The sequence below is a fragment of the Setaria italica genome, chromosome VI (assembly GCF_000263155.2).
Source record: "Setaria italica strain Yugu1 chromosome VI, Setaria_italica_v2.0, whole genome shotgun sequence".
NCBI lineage: Eukaryota > Viridiplantae > Streptophyta > Magnoliopsida > Poales > Poaceae > Setaria > Setaria italica.
This window is the reverse complement of record NC_028455.1, coordinates 30,921,872-30,942,790: the sequence shown is the minus strand read 5'-3', so window position 1 is coordinate 30,942,790 and position 20,919 is coordinate 30,921,872. Positions and strand designations below refer to the sequence as shown.

Below are 20,919 nucleotides of genomic sequence, written 5' to 3'. Positions count from 1 at the left end.
CACGTGTGATGGCCGAAGTCAAAGTTGCATTACTTGCTTATAACCATAATTCGGCATTGTTAAGTTTAGCATGTCAAGGGTCATGACTGTTCCAAAGATTAACATGAAAATAAAAAATAGTAATCTTTTTGCCGATATGACTTCCATTTTTATAGATATTGCTATAGAGGAGCTCGGGAAAATCTCCAAAAACTAAATTTAGATTTTCTCAACAAATTTTAGCTCAAGCAGGCAAGAGCGATCCAAATGGAAGTCATATGTGCACAAAGTTAACTAAATTTTAATAAAATGTAAATTTGTCGAACAATCATGATAATTGGCATGTAAGAACTTTATAACTGCACCAATATGGATTTAAAATAATTATACAATTTTGAAATAGTATAACAGTACGTCCTTCCCAAATGCCTATCCAACTCATAATCACCGCACAAATCATGAGAAGTTTCAACCTATAGTGACATGTGAACTATTTGTGTTATGTATGAAAATATATTTATACATGCACTAAAAAATATTTATGTTCAGGTGTAGAAAATTGAAATAATTTTGCACTCATTTAGCAAGTATTTAAATATTTTGAAATTTGGTGAAAACTCTGTGCCGACGGGTGCTTAATGTCACCCGCCAACACAGATCGTCTGTTCATCTGTGCTGGCATTAGCGCCCACCAGCACTGATGCCTTCCTACAAAGGCCGGGGGAGCGCCTGAAATTTTCTAAGTCCTCACATTGTGAACGAAAATCGCATCCTCATGCTACCCAACTCCACCGCGGCCCGCGAGCACCGCCGACCTCCTCCGCGAGCACCGCCTCCTCCCCGTCGGGCCTCCTCGTCCCCGTTGGGCCACCTCCTCCCCCGCCAGGCCGCCTCTCATCCCCGTCGGGGCTCCTCGTCCCCGCCAGGCCTCCTCCCCGAGCGCCGCCTCCTCCCGCCGGGGCCGGCTCTCATCCCCCTCGGACCGCCTCCTTTCCCAAGCGACACCTCGTCCTCGAGCACCGCCTCCTCCACGCCAAGCCGCCGGCGCCTCCTCGCACTGGGCCGCCTCCTCCCCGAGCGTCGCCTCTTCCCCAGCTGGCGGTTTGTTTTTTTATTTTTTTAAGTAAATTCATTAAGGAAAATGGATTGAGTAGACAAACCTTAAATATGTATTTGATTATTGAATTTGTTGCTTCTATATTAGCATTTTTAGGACAATAATTATTTCCTTTTTATATTTTTGTACAATATATATTATTTTTATGCTCAAGGATATAATTGTTACCTTTTCCATTTTTATTCCATGCAATTGCAACATGATAATAAATATGTTATGATTAGTTATAACAATGTACATGAGATCTAAACCAACAATTGTAACTTTCTTCCATTATTTTGGACAATCTTTTATTCTAAGCATTTCGTGAATTATGATGTTTTACGACATAATTATCATTGAAGTTGATGTTTGTGGAATCACCTATATCTTATTACAATTTTATTTGGATAGTTTAGGCTAACTATGGCTAGTGGAAGTTCTTTTTCCCATGGTGGTTGCAGCCGTGGAGATGGCAGGAGACACTACATGTCCGAGGAGCCACCTTTGTCTCGTCATCCAGGATTTCACTTCACTAATGCCGTCTTTGACTTGCCACAAGGCGATTGAAGCAAAGGATCAATTCCCAACATAGTAATATATTCTTTCCTTCATGTAATTCATTTTTACAATATATGAATAATTTCTAAATTTATTTACATATAATGTAGCTTATCAACCCAATTAGATGGCTCAAAGATGTTATCGAAGATTTTGGTGGTACTTCTCCTGTAGTGCAAACCGAGGTTGTTGTTGAACCTCATTTTAAAAGAGTATATATCTCTTTTCAAGTACCTGTTCGAGAAACAGTCACCTCGATGTCACCAGGAGAGGCCACCCCAATGATTTCAATTGCCGCATGGGTTAAATAGAACCAAATAGGGTAACTTTTGAGAGAACTGTTGTGGAGGCCTGCCTACAGCAACTTAAGAATCATGGGTACTTTGTGCCAGACTTCTCATATATTCGAATAAAGCAGCTCGAGGAGGACGAAAGCAATGTGATTTTGACTAATGAGAGATTTTGTCGGCTTAATCAACATGACATGGTATGGAATATTCTTTTATCATTCTTTTAACTTTAGTTATTATTACAGATTTTAACTTTCATCACGTTATTATCATCATTTAGGATCTCTTTGCTACTACCAATGCGGCAATGAGATTTCATGTGATTCTAGGTCAAGTCTTGGATAAGTTGGATTTCATTTACTTGGGTGGAAACCCGATATTCACTAGAGATGGGAAGTTCTAGGATCATCTCACTTTCTACATGCCACAACAGTTGACCTCTCCATTGTTCAAGATTTATGGTCGTCCATATGATTTCCAATGTGAAGTGAAGGAGAGTGCACTCATCCGTGCTCTAACCTTTTCTGATGAAGTTCTACGCTGGACGATTGGAGACCTTAACTATGTTCCATATCTAAGGAAGCGACATGGAGGATGAAATATGTAACATGCATGGATGTATCCCTACCCTTTTCTTATGGATTTAAACTTGTTGTCTCTAAGACCTTAAGTATTGATGTACGAACTTGCATTATTATCAGAACTGGTTATATTGCATTGTGGCATGGATGTATTCCCACCCTTTTCTTATGCTACCAGTCAGTTACAAATAATAAAGTCTAATCCACATTAATAAAGTCTTACAACATAATAAAGTATAATCCACATTAATCCGGTCTTACAAGATAAATCCACATTAATAAAGTCTTACAAGATAATTAATAAACATAACTAATAAGAAATGTTAATTTATCCTTTAACGATTCCTCCTTCAGAGTCACTACGTAACCATGGCTTTATGGATTTATCAATACTTGCATCAACACACTTGATTCTTCGTTCATGGTCTTTGAACAGGTCAAATTCCCCATACTGATTGTAATCCTCAATGTCCACTACACCTTCAACTCCAAGGATCCTCTGTTTTCCAGAGACGGCAATGTGCTTCTTTGCATTCATAGGATCAGTTATGTAGAATACATGTGCAACACACTCACCGAGTACCCATGGGTCATCTTTGTAACCTATATTGGCTAGGTCTACAAGTGTCAAGCCATAATTGTCATCTGTAATGCCATTCGGGTGTTTGACCCATTGGCACCGAAAGACGGGGATCCGGATATTCTCTCCATAGTCAAGTTCCCATATTTCCTCTATGAAACCGTAGTAAGTTATGTTCTGTCTGGATGTATCAATTGCCTCTATGCGACCACCACTGTTTTGGTACACCGTGCTTTGGTTATCCTTTGCGATGGTATAAAATGTGTATCCATTAATTTCGTATGCTTGCCATGAGGTGACATTGCTAGATGGGCCAGACGCCAACCTGGTCAATGTTACTTCATTTGTGGAATTTCCTTCAAATAGCTGCTCATGGTCATTCAACCATGATGGGAAACAACGCTTTTGCTCTTTGATCATCCAATCCTCCGAGTGACCATTACTTTCTCCACGGACCCCATTTAGGTGTTGCTCAATGAAGGGCTCCACTATTGCCAGCTGTTGTAGAACACTTGAATGCGCTTTCTCCAATTGCTGGTTGTCCTTGTCGATGAATCTTTTCATTCCAATGGTACCTCTCCCGGACAATCTGCCCTCATGTCGAGATGCCGGTAAACCAATAGCTCTCTTATCTTTTATGTAATCTATGCAGCAATCAACACTCTCTTCTATATGGTAGCTCTTGATCATGTTGCCCTCTGGAAAGGCCTTGTTTCTCATGTATCCATTGAGAGTTGACATGAATACTTCGTATGTCCACATCTAATGGAAGTACATAGACCCCAATTCGGTTATTTGCTGGACCATGTGGACCATGAGATGTTACATGATATCAAAAAAGGATGGTGGGAAGCACATCTCGAGCTGGGTCTGAGTTTTTGACACAAACAGCAGAAGCCTAGCCAACTCGACACAATCGATCACTTTCTATGAAATCACGTTGAAGAAGTAACACGTTCGTGTAATAACCATCTTAACGAATGCTGTTTTGATAGCCTAGATTGCAACAGTAAGAAAAACGTGATCATCACACGGCAATCATGAGAGTTATAATCGTCAAGCATCATGTCCTTCAATGAGACTAGTGATCGGATGTTGGATGAGAATCCAATCGGCACTTTCAACCCGCACGAATACTTGCACATATCCAACCTCTCATCTGATGTTAAGTTGTAGCTAGCCAGGGGAAGGTATTTCTTACCATTAGGAAGTTCTTGCGGGTGGAGCTCTGACCTGATTTGAAGGTCAACCAGATCCTTATATGATTTTATTCTGTCCTTTTCCTTGCCTGAAAAGCCCAAGAATCTGCTGGTGCTATCGATCACATTCTTCTGAAGATGCATCCCATCAATGGTATGGTGCATCGCCAGGTCTCGCCGGTATAGCAAATACTTAAAGAAGATAGACATCTTCTTAAACGGCACGTCTGTGACGTATGTAGTTTCACCCTGCTTCCTTCCCCTTTTCGAATTATCAGCACCACCGAATGACTTATTACCGAGTTTGAACTTGACCTTCTAACATATTTCAAATACTATTTTACCCGTAGCTTGTTTTGGAGCAAAATCATTCTCATTGGGCCCATCAAAAAAGTCCTTCATCCTGCGGTATTTGTGCTTTTTCAATAAGAAGTGTATGTGCCGCACGAACATTGTCTTCATAGATCCCTTAAGGTACACCTATAATGTTCCATCCAAGCAAACTACGCATGCCGTTTTACCTTTTACCTGACCTATCAGGACAAATAGGATGGGATAATCATTGATGGTAACAAAGATAATGACCTTTAGTGTGAAATGCTCCTGTGTGTACTAATCCCACATCCGAACCCCATCTTCCCAAAGCTTCTGCATATCTTACATCAATGACTCAAGAAAAACATCTATATCGATGCCAGGTTGTTTTGGGTCTTGTATGAGGATGTTTAGCAATAGCAACTTTTTCTTGTGACATAGCCATGGGGAAGGTTACATATGGTCATCAACACTGGCCATGCGTTGCGCGTGCTGCTTCTTTCATCAAACAGATTCATACCATATGTACTCAATGCGAACTGTACATTCCTTTTTTCATCTGACTCTGGATGGTTGGCATCGAAGGTCCTCCATTGGTGAGCATCGGAAGGATGTCGAAGTTTTCCGTCAACCTTTACTAGGCGATCAGCATGCCAAGTCATCAGTTCAGCGATCTTTGGGTTTAAGAACAAACGTCTGAGTTAGACGGTCCACCATCGGCAAGTACCACATCACCGAGGCAGGGACTCTGCGTTGAGTCATCGTGTCAGTACCTGTACAGGATCGTCCTCCACTTGAGCACCACCACTTTTCTTTGCACCATTCTTCCTCTTATTCCCGTTGGAGGAACCGGCACGGTCCTCACAGAAATTGACATTACTTTTGTAACGGCTAACATCGCAATTTGGACACTTTTCCAATGTTGCGTACTCACTGCGGTACAATATGCATTGGTTACTGACGCGTATTCTTTGCACACACATCTTCAATGGTTTGATAATCTTCTCACTTCATATATGTTTTTTGGCACAAAGTTAGGCTTTGGGAGCAACTTGCCCAGCAGAGTAAAGAGATCATTGAAACTATTATCTGACCAGCCGAATTTAACCTTTAGGATCAGAATATGAAGGACGAAACGCAACCTTGTCCACTCCTTCCCACATCCCTCATACACACGGTCCTTTGCTGCCTTCTTGAGTGTATCGAAATTCTCTAACCCTTTAGCACTTCCTAGCAACACTTGTCTGTGGCACAACATGTCCTCCATATCAACATCACGTTCCTCGTCCACCTGTGGTTTCACACACTCATCTGTTTGATCACAATTTTGATCTCCACGATCATAATCATCATCCATCATAACATGATCATTTTCGTTTCATCATCACCATGCATTTCATCAGAGCCAGTATCGATGTCTGTGTTGTTGAAAGTACCTCCTAGCTCACCATGGTGGGACCAAATTGTGTATCCATCCACAAAATCTCGCTTTATCAAATGCCTCTTGATGGCACCAGTATCCTCCCATACAATATTATTGCGACAGTCAAAACACGGATAACGTATTTGCTTTGTCTTGCAAATGCGAGCATGCTTCTCCGCAGCCTTGACAAATTTTGATACCTCTGACATGTATGCAAATGTTTCCGTATACCATATATCCATATTCTATGATCCATCTTTAACAATCTATAACAATAATTCTATGTTATATTAACTAATTTAATGAGCTATGGATCGCAATAATTAATAATTCAATTAAACTCAATTCTATAAGCTCAATTAAATTATGGATGTAGTAACTAATAAGTAGGAAGAAATATAATCAAAATCAATTCTATATTACCCTAAATGAAATTCAATTAAACCAAGGATGTAATAATTAATAAGTAGAAAGAATTATATATTAAATTCAATCAACCTCATTAATTAAAACTATAAAACTATGGATTTAGTAAGTAGGAAAAATATAGTCAAACTCAATTCTATATTACATTAAAATGATAAATATAGCATTGTAATGTTTATAATATGATCATAGAATTTTATTTACAAAATAATCCATCTCTAATTATTTTCTCTCTCTCATCCTCTCTCTTCTATGTCTAGATCTAGATCTAGATGACAATCTAATGAAGCTAGAAATGATGGATAGAAGTTGAAATGGACGGTTGGAATGGCACGAACTCACAGCTTATAGCCACCTCCTCCAAAGAAAACAAGAGCAAAATCTTCCCCCTTAGATTTGGTATTTTTGGAGCTTTTCCCGAACTCCTCTTGGGCAAGCTCCAAATGGAAGGTTGACTGAGAAAGAAGCTGTTAGCGGCTTTATCTGGGTGGCATCTATGCTGGCGGGTCACATAACGTACCCATCAGCACAGATGCATCCCATCTGTGTCGCCCGCCAGCATAGAGCCATCTGTGCTTGCGGGTACTAGTCCAGCGGCTCCGGTCACCTTTGTGCTGGCGTGTGCCAATTCCGACCGTCAGCATGCTAATTTTGACTTGCCAGGCCAAATTATTTATGGCGTAGTGGCTGCCAATTGGTTGCAGCTTGGTGTGCTTTGACCTGGGATAACTCTATTTCTCAGGACGCAGAGATAATCTATACCAACTTGGCATGTCCTAACGCATCGATATTCGAAAAGATGTTCTCTAGACATGCATTAGGTCTAGATCTGGTGCAACTCTCGAGACAGAAAAGCCCAGAGAAAAGAAGGCCGCTACAACCAGGTAAAACAAGCAAAATGACAGTACGTATATATGCGCTGTAAGTACGTTGTTTTGTTCCTTGTGTGACCCATAATTGCACTGACTGTAGTGCTGGCCTTCTCCAACTTCAAAGCTCACTCAAACCTAGGCTAAAGCATGATCGTCGCCCTGGATGGAATCCTTGCATTGGTACGTGCTCTTCCTGAGTAAAAACGTGAACATGAGGTTAAAGAGAGATGGTTCATTTACATTGGCTTGGAGTTGGACAAAAGTTTAATTCTCTTCTAAACATGGAGGTTATATGAACTAGAAATCTCATTCTTGGCAGATGCGTTTGGTAACTACCGTAACAGAGTACCAGCCACCAGGCCAGCTTGCTAGGCAATATGTTTACACGTCAACTGCGACACGTGGGCGCAGGATTTTGTTTGCTGGTCGACGATGCTCTGGTCCATAAAAAAGCTAGCATCCAGAACATCCGCCACAGCTTGCCTGACGCCGCCGTCCGCGCTGAGCCACCGCCGTGCGTGTATTCCCGTGCATTGATGGTCGGCCACACCATGCCACCTTATGAAAATTAGCTCATATAGTTCAGCTAGACCTGTGACTCATGTCTCCGCCTGACCACCTTGGTCCCCTAAACCTACTGATCAGTTCGCAATCTTCGTCCTTGTTTCATCGACTGCGTAAACCAATTCGTGATTAGCCGATTGATTGGCCGACATAAACAGGGATTTTGAATTTGGAGCGCGGGACATTTCTTTCAATCATCCGGGTGTAAAAGGAAAAGAAAAGGTTGTGGCGCACGATCTAATCTAGTTGACCTAGGCTCGTTGTAGGCTCGAGCTGAGCTCCACTCAGGTCGAAACGAGACAAACTACAGTTTGGATGCTAGCTCGTGAGAGTAGCAAGTTTTACGCTCAAACGGCCGAGCTTTTATTCACTCATTATATTGTTGATCGGTAGTAGTTATTCATTCAGCATTTATTGAGCTAAGCTCAAGTTTAATCAAGTTTCCTTTCCTAATGTCATGACCATGGCCTCAGGCCATGTGTGAGTGAGTAATGGGGCCTGCGAGGCCTTGTGTTGGGCCAGACGAACCCGTGTAAACTGGCCCTAGTCGGGCAGTACATGAACCCTTTACCGAACCTGTGTTGGGCAGCTATGAATCAATTAACCAAATTACCCTCAATCCTATCTCCCTCCTCCCTTCTTCCTGCTCGAGACGGCGCCGCCGATCTCCTCCGCCGTGCGTGACGCCGGCAAAACCCTCTAGTTATCTAAGGATCGTGACAAACTGGCAGATTTTACATTAAAGTGGAGTATAGTTCTGAGGCTTTCACTATCCGAGCTTGGTCCTAGCTCTAAGCTCAAATGTCACCATCGGGCTCGATCAGCTACAATTGGCTCGAGCCTATACCAAAAGGTGGAACCTACTAGCCATGCGCAACATGAGCCTCTCGCTCTTATACCTCCTCCGACGGTCAGAGTCAGTTGTTGCTAGCTTATAGTCCTATGTCTTCTCCACATCATCCTGAGCTAATAGAAGAGATAACTCCTCCATTGATCCAGCTTTTGACACAATCTTACATGAAACGATGGGGCCCACGTATTCACATCCTCATCTTTCACCGTAGCAAAGACCACACCAATAAAAAAAGAAAAGGAAAGCAGGGGCGGCACCCCAACGGGCCTCCGTGCCTCTGACCACCATCGCACCGACGCCGAGGGAGCGCGAGGACGAGCGACGCCGGGAGGGCCCAAGCAGCTGGCCTGAGCTCGTGCAGATCCGGCCGCCTGCTAACTCCATCTGCGCTTCCTGCGGCGAGCTCGGCCATGGATCCTGCTGGGGAGCTTGGCCATGGATGCGGCTGTGGCGAGCTCGACCATGGATGCGGTACTGTGCACCCTCATCGATTCGTCGGTGCGAGCTTGATTCCGGCGATGCAAGCTCGGCTTTCCTTTCCTCCAGAAGCGCAAGCTCAACCTCCCTCTCCTGACGATCCCATCGTCGGCGTGCGTGCGACCGGCGGGAGGCGAGCAGGGACGCGCGTTCTTCGGCTTCGGCTTATTCGAGGAAAAGAAGCGGCGGGGAAGAGGTGCTCATGTTGTGGGACCGGCTGTTTCTCGGGGCACGTGATATGAGCTTAGCTCTGGTTTCGGCGCTAGCGTTGAGATTTTCCGGTCTTCTCTCTCCCCCACGTCGGCATAAATCCTACATCAGCAACCTTTGAGCTAGCTAACTGAGCACCGTTGGAGGAGGCCTTATTGACACAGCATTAGAGATACGAGAGAATCTAGTGCTTCAAGAGGAGCACTGTTTCCGCGCGCAGGACAATTAGGAACCCTAACAATGAGAATCCTAGCTTGCTGCCTAGCATTATGTCTAATCAGTAATCACAACATATAATGGAGCTGATGTGAGGGTATGGCAGTGGCAGTGGCAGTGACAAGGGTATGGCTTTGGTACTACAGTCTACGGAAACTGTACGTCTAATCTAGGGCCCTGCAGTACTCCACATGATAATCAAATGATCTAGGGATTGCGAAGACCAGCTTAGCTTCTAGTAGGTCTAGATATGCAGAAGCATTAATGTCCACTTTATCTTATTATTAGCATCAAAAGTATGCAAGAAATCTAAATCTAAGTTTTGGGATTTGTTTTAGAAGGAAGTCTATGTTTGCTCTCTTAGCGGGGGAAGGAAAATTAAGTTTTCATATACTCCATCCTTTTGTTATATTAGATAATTGATAAAAAAAAATCCAGCTTCATACCATTTCGTAGAGGAGAAATTAGTCCGTAAATTATTACCTGCAGTATATTTGCACTACATGCTCACATGACTATTGTTTATAGGTTCATTACGCATGATTAAAAACCAATATTTCACGGGGAGACGAACTAATGAAACCCAAAGTAGCTCGGCATGTTTAGACCATCATGTCCTTTTACTCACCATGGTGCTACAGCTGTGACCACTGTTAGAGCGAGCCAATAAGTTCCCTAAATAAAATATGTATAAATGTTTTGTTGATATTTATAAAAAAGATCTATTTTTAACATAAACTAATTTCTTATCATAAATAGCATATATTAAAAATAGATAAATTTAAATTTAAATGCACATTAATTATCAATATAAGTTATGTTGCTAGTTGCTAAGATTGTATGTGCAATGGTACTTCCAAGCCTGGCCCGTATAAGAAATACTCCCTCCATCCCAAATTATAAGTCATTCCAAGAATCTTGGAGAGTCAAAGTATATCAAGTTTGACTAAATTTATATGATAATATAATAATATTTATGATATCAACTAAGTATCATTAGGTTCTTCATCAATTATATTTTCATAGTATACCTATTTGATGTTATAAATCTTTATAATTTTCTCTATAATTTTGGTCAAACTTGAGATGCTTTGACTCTCCAAGATTCTTGGAATAACTTATAATTTGGAATGGAGGGAGTAGTTAGCATTTGGAGACAGAACTAAAAACGCTCTATCGGATCAAAAAAATTGTCGAACCCTGTGCATAGGGTCGATCATTGAAAAAAAAAGATCAGTAGAAATCATTAAATTAAAATCAAATGTAAATTCAGTCAACACCACGTTAGAAAGATCGAATTAATTAGCTCAATGTATATAACGTGGTTAACGAGCACATTTTGAACCTCGCTACTAATGTTCTTACTATTACTACGTATTTAACTTTAGAGGGATATTTATAAGTGACCTTTGAAGTCTATAATTGCAATATGCCCTTTGTCATGCAGGGCTAAAGGAAAGCCCGGTTCGACTCTGGACCTAAATTGGCTACGTAAGTGATCCAAGCCGTTGGGATAGTCACGACTCCATACATAATTGGTGGATAGCTACGCTGGCTAGCGGTGGTCGAGGGGAACGGGGGGAAAGGGTTGCGGACCCTAATTATACTTGTTCTTTGGAAGATCTGGCTAGAGAGAAATCGGAGGGTCTTCCAACACAAACACAAGACGGTTACCCAGATAACCGACGACATCAAGAACCAAGCTGCGATGTGGGTTGTTGTGGGAGCTAAACACTTGGGGGACTTTCTCTCAGGTTGAGTGTCCTGTTTTGTACTAGTTGTCATAGCGGAGTCCTGCCTTCCCGTTTCGGGGATGCGAGTGTACAGCTTATATAGTACGTTTGTATACGGCCCGTCGGGCTTTTCCTCTCTTTTAATATAGCACAGCTCTCCTGCTGGCTCGTTTCAAAAAAAAATTGGCTACGTAAGTGCGACCCAGTAACCTCACTGGGTAGCACGGGCCTATTGCGTTGGACCTGTGGCTTTTATATGTTAAAAATAAAGTTAAGTTTTATTAAGGGGCTCCATGATGAGCAACTTCGGCCTTTTGGGTACGGTCCCAGGTGCGTCTTGGGCAGGTACTGGGCTCAGAATGAGGCTAGGTCGTCAGCCCCTTAAACTCGCGCTTAAAGCCCACCACCACCTCGTGGGCTCGATTCAACGGACCGTCGTCTCCTCGTATGCTTTCCGCGCCACTGTGTTAGCAGGATCAAGGTAAAATAGCGTCACTCCAGCTTTTCAGCGTAGCACTCTGTCAATTATCATCACACGATAACTGGAAACCGCCAATCTAGTGCAGGAGAACAGAGGGTGGCTTCACCTTCACGTATGTAAGCCAGGGAAAATCAGCAACGGGAACGACCAGAGTGCGTGCGTTTTTCTGTTTAATATAAGAACGAGGAAGTTCTTTATTCAGCTAAAAGGAAAAGGAAAACGAAAAGAAACAAAAAGGACCAGAGATTGGCGTGTGCACATGCTGCCGCGCTTAATCCCATGTGCCTGGAGCGTGTTTGCCCACTACCATAGTGGTTAAAGGCCCCACGATAGTTTCGGCACGCACGCAACGTGCCCACTGCCGACCGGGCCGCGGCGCAATGATGGGGGAGGGAGGGCCAGGGGAGAGAGCTGCGCCGGCCGAGCCGAGAGCGCGTCACGCCGGCCGGCCGGCCGCTGATCGCGATCGCCAGCGTTCTTCGTTCGATGAACCCGCGACCACGGGCAACGATTTAAATCCCCCATCAGGTTCGGCGAACGAGTCGGTCTTGTGTTCGTTCACGCGCCCGCCCCTCTGCCTCGCCGAGAGGCATGGAGCGAGCCGCGGGCAAAAGCCAACGAGCGCATGGCCCCTCGCCATCTCGAGCTGGTTCCGCGCGCGGCTGGACGGACGGATCGGCCAAAGGCCAGAACATGACCCGTTCCGGGTTCAGCTGTTTCCATCGCCACACGCACCGGCCTTATCCGTTGTAGTGCTACTTACAAAAACAAAATACTGACATGGTCTTTGTACGTGTAGTGACTGACTGCAGGGTGATGTGCGTCGTATGATATGATGTCTCCGAGGGAAATAGGAGGCTGTTTGACTATTTGCAAACGCGCGCAGTACTCTATTGATCTATTCTATTCAGGTGGTCGTGGCGTCGTGCCATGCCCCCGGAGGCATCGGAAAGGTCCATGTCCATGCTGCTGCTCGCACGGACGACCGCGCCAGGCGACGAAGGAAGGAGCCGGCGTGGGCGCCTCCGTAGTACTTGGTGCTCGCGCAGCGGCCCTAGTTGACTTTCAGTTTCTCAACGGAGTAGGAGGAGTAAGTTAAAGGCCTAAAGCTCAAAACGCTGACTTCAGGCAAAAGGAGGGGGAACTGAACTGCACGGCGACCACTGGCTGCTCGAAATTCCACAGGATGCTTTGTGCGCGTTGGATGCTCTGACGTCTTGACGAAGCCCTTTTTTTGTGTGTGCGGCGAACAGTCTTGACGAAACGTCTGTTTGACCTGGCTCGCGATTCGCGCGTCACTTACCAGCACGTGTCAGATCAGATAATACACGCTTCGTTTCTGAAACTGTCAAGAGACATATTCTAGGTGTAGCTCCCTGCCGGTGACTTTCCTGGCTTAAACGACTTTATTACAACGCTTTTCTTTTAGAACTTTCTGGCCTGAAACATTGGACTTCACCATACCGAGTTGGTTATCGATCAGTTCATCACCCGATGACACCTTCTGGAGCCGTTTAAAATTCATCCGAACCGCAGTTAGCTCCGGAGATATTTTGTCGACGTCGCCTTTGGTGAGTCCCCTCAAGAGATTTGAGCAAGGTCACCACCCTTTTTATCGCTTACTGCTCGTAGTGTCGTCTGACTCCCAAAGTCGTAATTGCATGAAGTGCTTTGATGTTGTTCTTAAATTTTTAATATGAAAAAGTATCCGAGAAACTCTAAGAAATCTTTTTGATCAACAAAAAATAGCACTGAACTTCAAGATCAGCTCGCTCGCCGTCGTGCGCTCCTACTCACGAGTCCGTCGGTCAGTCACACTGCCACGTAGTAAGATCTTAGCTTGCAATGCCTTTCCCTATAGAAAAAAAAAGTAGGTTAACCAAAGTGAGCGCCACCATCTACTAGGAGCGAGCGGTGCATGCTGCTTGTTCTCCACTAGCCCTGGGAGATTAACGTCCGAAAAGGCAACGGCTCAGCAGCCCTCTTTTGGTTATTTATTTCAAGCACCCCCTAGTCTACGAAGGACAAGTCCATATAAAAAACAGCACTGGTATAGTACTACCATGACACTACTTCAAAAGTCCAAAAAGAAAGCAGAAAAACAACAACAAAAAGCGGTCCAGTAACCAACTTGATACTAGTACTAGTACAAAGTTGGTGAAAGTAAGCACAGGTTTAATGCACCCTGCTCGCGGGGTCAGACGAGATGTCGACACACGCCCTCGCCTCGCTATTTCCTAGCAGCGCGGAGAACGGCCCCGTTCCAGCCCGCACCAGCTGCGCCCTCGCCCCCGCGTTTCTGGAAACGGCCGGACCACGGCCACTAGCAGTAGCAGGCAACCACGCGCTCCCACCACTCCACCGGCATGCCAATTGCCAAGATGCAGGGAGTCCGAGTCCACGTGACGGACGGGGTCGTCCAACTTGCAAGTCCAAGTCCAACGCCGCCGCGACGCACCCACCTGACAGGCGCGCCGCGAGCTCCTCCCGGCGCGCGCACAGCGCAAATGGACGAGCAGGGGGCGGTGGGGGACCCGCAGGCCGGCAGGCGGACGCGGCGACGTGCGCCGCGATGGGCCGGCGCGCGCGGTCCCCGCTCCTGACCGACTGCCGTCGCCGTCGCGCTCGCATCCGATTCCCACCCATCGGGGCCGCGCGCGCGCGGGCGCTGGCCGCTGGCGCGTTCGATTTCACCGAGCGGGGATTACCAACCACGAGGACAGAAGCAAAGGCACGGAGCGGGTGGTCACCACCGGCTGGCGCGGTCGGCCCCCAGCTGCTGAGGCCGGAACGCTCGGGGCCTGGTAAAGTGGTAACGGGCAAGTGATGGCCCGCGTGGCGCACGGTGACTGAGAGGCTCTGCGTGAGATTTCAGCACGAGTATATTCAAGGATGTACCAGAGAAATCTTTTGCAGCGCTGCCGTGTGTGGCTGGATTCTACGGCGCGGGTTGCCATCGGCGACGTTCTTCTAACGCAAGAATCTCGCGAAAGATCCGTCCGGCGACACGCCGAGAAAAAAAAGCTATCCCAGTAGTAGCTAGGATCAAGAAGGGCAGTGTGAACCGCTGGCCTGCTGCAAACGGTAGATTCAAGGCGTGGTGTTAATGCTCTGATGCCTGATTTGTCGACGCCCAAGTGTAAAACGGGTCTTTATCAAAAGAAAGTGTAAAACGGGGCGTTTCCTGGTGTGAAGATTTCAAGAGGATTTTTGTTCAAGACGTTGAGAGGCCGTCGACGATTTGGCTCCTGAACCGGGCCAGCTCCACACGGTTACGCAGGGAAACCTGGGTGGCAAATTAAGGGGCGCGCGCCACATGTGCGCTGGAAGAAGACAATTCCGTCGTGCCATCGCTTATACTACTACTAGTTCCAGACAAGCAAATTCCCCTAGCTGAGCCGGCAAGGTTAATTAGGGATTTTGAGTACGATCGTGCTGCGATACGAAACATCACGCGTGTACAAAAGGCATGGTAGGCTGTGTTTGCCTGCTTTGGAGCTCCGATCCAGTGGCTTCAAGCAAGGGGAAAGGTTCTGCGGTAGGTAAAGACACCACGGGTCTGCTGCTTGCACGAGATGGGAATTTAGAAACACCGTATCAAGGCGATGGCTAACGTGATGGCGTTGGTTTGGTTATTATTCTATGGTTGACGCATGGCTACGTATAACGTGCCCGAGAGGTAGCCGGGAATGGTTCATTCTGACTTTTCGGTTTCTTCTATGATATGTAATGCGTTTTACGTGACATACTCATGGATAATTTTAGGACCCGAAATTGTATCGACGATCAGCACCCCGCCCAACCTGTGATTTGTGAACGATTAAAAGTGCGCTTGGCACGTGACGATTTAGTGGAAAGTTTAAACAACTCAAATTATTCCCGAACGAGGACAAGCAAACGAGAAACTCAGAGGCACTGGCCTCGCCGTTGTCCGACAGTGTTTTTATTAAGCTTTAACCCCGGGAGGCCGGGACGCCGGACGCTCACTTTCCCCGGAAGTAAACAGCTAGTAAACGGAACGGCGGAGCCACCACCGTCGCCGTGTCCGCAAGCAACGATACTGCCGGCCCGTCACGAAGCATCCCCGTTCCTATTCTTTTCGGCCGGCTTTCGCCCCAGCGCGCGCGCGTGCCCACACCTCAGAAACACACTTTCCCAATTCCAATGCCGCCTCCTCTTGTCCCAGCCTTCCTTTCCTCCCTCCCGTGAAAAAGGTGAACCGACGCGTCCTCGCGTCCGCCTAGCCAACGAATATAAAACTGCCCCACAAGGAGAAAATCATCCACCGCCGTCCGCTCCGAAACCCTAGCCACGGCCCCAACGGACGGCCCATATGCTCATCAGGCCAAGCCGCGCGCCCACGCACTATATGCCCGCGCCTCCGCGCGACGTGCGGGAGCCACAGGCAGTAGGCCACCCCCCGACGCGGCCACAACCAGCCATCCGGCCTCTGCTGCCTCCGCTACCCATAGATCTCCGCGTCAAGGCGAAGCGACCCCAGAAAGATCCGCCGCTGGGACTGGCGGCCCGGTCGCCGCTCCCACCCCACCCACCTCCCCCCCGCGGCACCGCCCGCGTCCTTGACTACGACGAATCTGCCTTCCCCAGTCCGACCGCGAGGCCGTGGGTGGGAGCCCCGGCCGCGAAGCTAGCCACCACCTCCCCCGCCCGTTCGGCAGTCCGTCCGTCTCCTTCCTTGACCCTTCCGCCCCGCCCGGGCACCCCAGCTATAAATAGCGCCCCCGCCGCCGCCTCCTCCCCACACACAATCCCCACACCGAGGAAGCAGGAAGCCACGAGCAGCATATGTCACAGAGGGCCAGCGTCCCACACTCCTCCAGAATAGCCTTCGCGCTCCATTCCCATCTCCTGGTCTCCAGTGAGATGTGCCCCAGCTCCTATTGGCAGTAGTAGCTAGCTAATCTCGCGTTTTTCTTCTTCTTTTCGTTTCGGGTGGGTTTGCTCCCCTGAGCTTTCTTGAGCTTCCGTTTTTAGTTTTCGGCTTTCCTTGGTCTCGAATCCATCCCTCTCCGATAAGGAGGCTGCTAAGGGGAAGAAGGAAGGAACCAACCGCGGCGAGGAGCAAGAAATCAAGCAATGGGGGTCAAGGGATTCGTCGAGGGCGGCATCGCGTCCATCGTGGCCGGCTGCTCCACCCACCCGCTCGACCTCATCAAGGTCCGCATGCAGCTGCAGGGAGAGGCGGCCGCCGCGGTGCCGCCGCAGCCGGCGCTGCGCCCGGCGCTCGCGTTCCACGCGGGCGGCCACACCGTCGCACTCCCGCACCACCACGACATCCCGGCGCCGCCGAGGAAGCCCGGGCCCGTCGCCGTCGGCGCGCAGATCCTGCGCTCCGAGGGCGCCGCGGCGCTCTTCTCCGGGGTCTCCGCCACCATGCTGCGCCAGACGCTCTACTCCACCACGCGGATGGGGCTCTACGACATCCTCAAGACAAAGTGGACCCAGGAGAACGGCGGCGTGCTGCCGCTCCACCGCAAGATCGCGGCGGGGCTGGTCGCGGGCGGAGTCGGGGCCGCCGTCGGCAACCCGGCCGACGTGGCCATGGTGCGGATGCAGGCGGACGGGCGGCTGCCCCTCGCCGAGCGCCGGAACTACCGCAGCGTCGGGGACGCCATCGGCCGGATGGCGCGCGACGAGGGCGTCCGCAGCCTGTGGCGCGGGTCGTCCCTCACGGTGAACCGCGCCATGATCGTCACGGCGTCGCAGCTGGCCACATACGACCAGGCCAAGGAGGCCATCCTGGCGCGCCGGGGCCCCGGCGCCGACGGCCTCGCCACGCACGTCGCCGCCAGCTTCACCGCGGGCATCGTGGCCGCCGCGGCGTCCAACCCCGTCGACGTCGTCAAGACGCGGATGATGAACATGAAGGTGGCGCCCGGCGCGCCCCCGCCGTACGCCGGCGCCGTCGACTGCGCGCTCAAGACCGTGCGGTCCGAGGGGCCCATGGCGCTCTACAAGGGGTTCATCCCCACCGTGATGCGCCAGGGGCCCTTCACCGTCGTGCTCTTCGTCACGCTCGAGCAGGTGCGCAAGGTCTTCAAGGGCGTCGAGTTCTGAGACCCGCCAGCCACCGCGACGACGACGACGAAGATGATGACGACAGCCACCACCACCGTGTTACCACCGCGTCCGCTGCTACGAATAATCGCTGCTACCCTCTAGAAGTCGGAGACTATTTACGCCTCGGCTTGCATTGCATCCCGTGTCAGCCTTTGCGTTAATCCCTTCCTGCATTCTATTGTCCGTGGATGGATTTGAGTATTTGACCAAATGTTCAATGGAAATTTCAAATTTTTATTAAATCGCTGCTGCAATATCTCGCAATTTCACGCTGTCATCTCGGCGAGCTCCAGAGATGTTGGAACTCGAAAGAACTGAATATAGACAATTGGCAGGTAGCGGGATCGCCATCAACAATCAATTGCCCCAATCTGAATAGACTCGATCAAGAAGACAAGAACTGATGGCTTGTGCAATTTGACGGCCATGAATGAACCCTCCCCGGTTCCAGCCTGCTGGATGCCGCTAGCTGGGGACATCACGAGATACCGCGCAGCCAACGGCAAGGCGCCAAGGCGGCGACGTGTCGCTCGATCTGTACCATCTCGGACACCCACGACAGCGACGTGCATGTTCCTGGGCCCGGCTATCGTCCTGCTAGCACTACTTCTCTCCCCTGAAAGATTCAAATCAAATCCTGCCTAAAAAGTGATTACCCTCACACGCGCAAAACAAAATGTTCTCTCGGCGACTGACATGATGCCGATGCAAATTGGGTGCCACGACCACCATTAGAGGCCAGTAGCAACGGTAGTAAGTGCGGCTCTGACGGTGGCGTCTTTAGCCCTCTGCTGTAAGGCACCGGACTAGAGCACGATTAACCAATGATCATCTGGAAAATTGGGTGTGCCAACTTTGGCCGCCGCCGCAGCAGTACAAGCGCATGAACGAACGAGGCCATCAGCCCACCAGGCCACCACGACGCAAGTCGCAAGACCACTTCCCCGTTACATGTTTTCTAGTTATCGTGTTCAGATTTCAAATTACATTTTGTCCAAAAGAAGAGGGGTCAAATTACATGTTTCTTGCCGGCGATGATGTTACAGGATCCATCAATTTCAGCATAGTTTCAAGTGTTTAAATCCGATACTAGTAACTTTTAAGCATAACCATGGATACCATGTGTGAGGCAATGCTGTAAAACCAACTTGCCCTCTTGAGAAACTGTGCCTCTTCAAGCGTTTAGGGTATGTTTGGTTTCCAACCACAACTATCCACGCTACAACTTTGGCGGTCACAATAATTTAGGAAGGTGTTTGATTGATTACTTATTTTTGGCACGCCACAACTCTCCATTGATACTGCAATTGTTTTTCTCGCCACGGCCACCAAACCTTCGGCGCAGATTTTTGCCACCACATATTGTGGCACGCCACTGGTTGGCGATGGCCACCAACCAAGCAGCCTCTTACTATACAGTCAGCTGATCCCCTTCTCCCATATCCTGCCGGCTGAAAAAGACGATGCTGAACAACACGAATCCTATGCCATGGATCATGGATGCTAGTAGTGGCAAAGAAAAATCGGCTGAAATTCAGTTTCTTGGGAGTTGGCAACAAAAGGAATTCCATCCCCAGCTTGCATTGGTCGATTGTAGGAAAGAAACAAACTGTCAACTTGACAATCAGATTACTTTAGCAAGTGGGCAAACTGTTCAGGGTATCGCATTACTTTGTGGCGTGTGCGCCATGGCCAAGTAGTGCTGAAAATTTCCATTAATCAAGCTAGCATATCACAGTACTTTGTAGCGGTCAATCAAAATGCTAGCAGATGCTTATTATAGAGGCAATTAAGGGCACAAGGTCCACTATTAGTGGCATGAACTCTCTCGTGCACAGAAGAATAAGGCTAACGTGACTATGGTGTATAATATAGAACCAGTAAATTAGTGGATCACGAATCAAACAATGATGACAAGGAACCTACAATTACAGTTATGTGAAATTGATAACAATAAGTATGGTTACATCTACAAGTTCTGCAAGATCAAAACTAGAGCTATGTTAAATTGATGTCAAGAAGAAAGAAGTTTGGTTTACTGTTTACATATACATCAATGCTGAGGACTGAGGAAAACAACATCATTCAACCTCACAAGCATCTATCCGTGAGGATTTTTCCTACAACATACTTTCCTAGAAAAGGGATAGGGTCCACTTCCCAGTTCAGCGTGCAGAGGAAATAGCATGTAATATACTAATATTATGTATTTAACAATCTAGTCCAATGACATTTAATCTACACACCTAATTACAAGAAGGTTGGATACATGATGTGATTTTGAAAAAAGTTCTATTTTTTAGATTGATAGGGTTCATTAATTTCTCTAAATTTACAGAGGCAGACCTTCCAATTGGGAAAACTTAAAAGGCCAAAAATAGAGTTCACAGTATACGCCCATCCTGCCATTTAGATGAAGGGAAGGAATCAGGAGATGCATACCTGATCGAATGCGCCATGGTTTACTTAGTCTTTACCAGTCCAACAAAATTGTTGTGAGCCAAGCATGGCCATCAACTACCTTCAGACATAAATGGCAATCAGAATAAGATGGTGCTCAAACTGATAAGGTTAAGACAAGACAGTACGTTACACAGCTAGTATGCTTTCCATTAGGCCCCTCTATGGTATGGCTGGTGCTCCAGCTTCAATAATCTAGCGTTACTGTAGAACCCCAAGAGCCGGAGCCCGTGAAGCCCAAAAATGTGGCTTCACCGGCTCCTAACTTTTCCTAATTCATTTTGGCCAGGAGAAACTGAGAAAGAAGAATAGCTCCATGCAACAATGACACACAATACTGCTACAGTGCACATGCAGGAGGAGCTGGAGCTAACCGAAGCCTGGCCAAACAGGCCCTGGTCTATGTATCACAGTAAAATGGACAAATCGGCGAACCATATCAGAACAAACAAAAGGCAAAATGTAGAGATCATTTCAAAGATCAGCCATTTATCAAGCCACGATGCGTGCTAACACAGATAT

General features: G+C 47.5%; 1 protein-coding gene across 1 annotated transcript; it reads left to right on the top strand.

Moving 5' to 3' along the window:
- Nucleotides 1-16,435: 16,435 nt before the first annotated feature.
- On the top strand, nt 16,436-18,179 carry LOC101782201 (mitochondrial uncoupling protein 5). The gene has a single exon (XM_004973649.3). It carries the CDS (start codon nt 16,954-16,956, stop codon nt 17,932-17,934), a length of 981 nt encoding a protein of 326 aa, XP_004973706.1. The 5' UTR covers nt 16,436-16,953; the 3' UTR covers nt 17,935-18,179.
- The last annotated feature ends 2,740 nt before the right edge of the window (nt 18,180-20,919 follow it).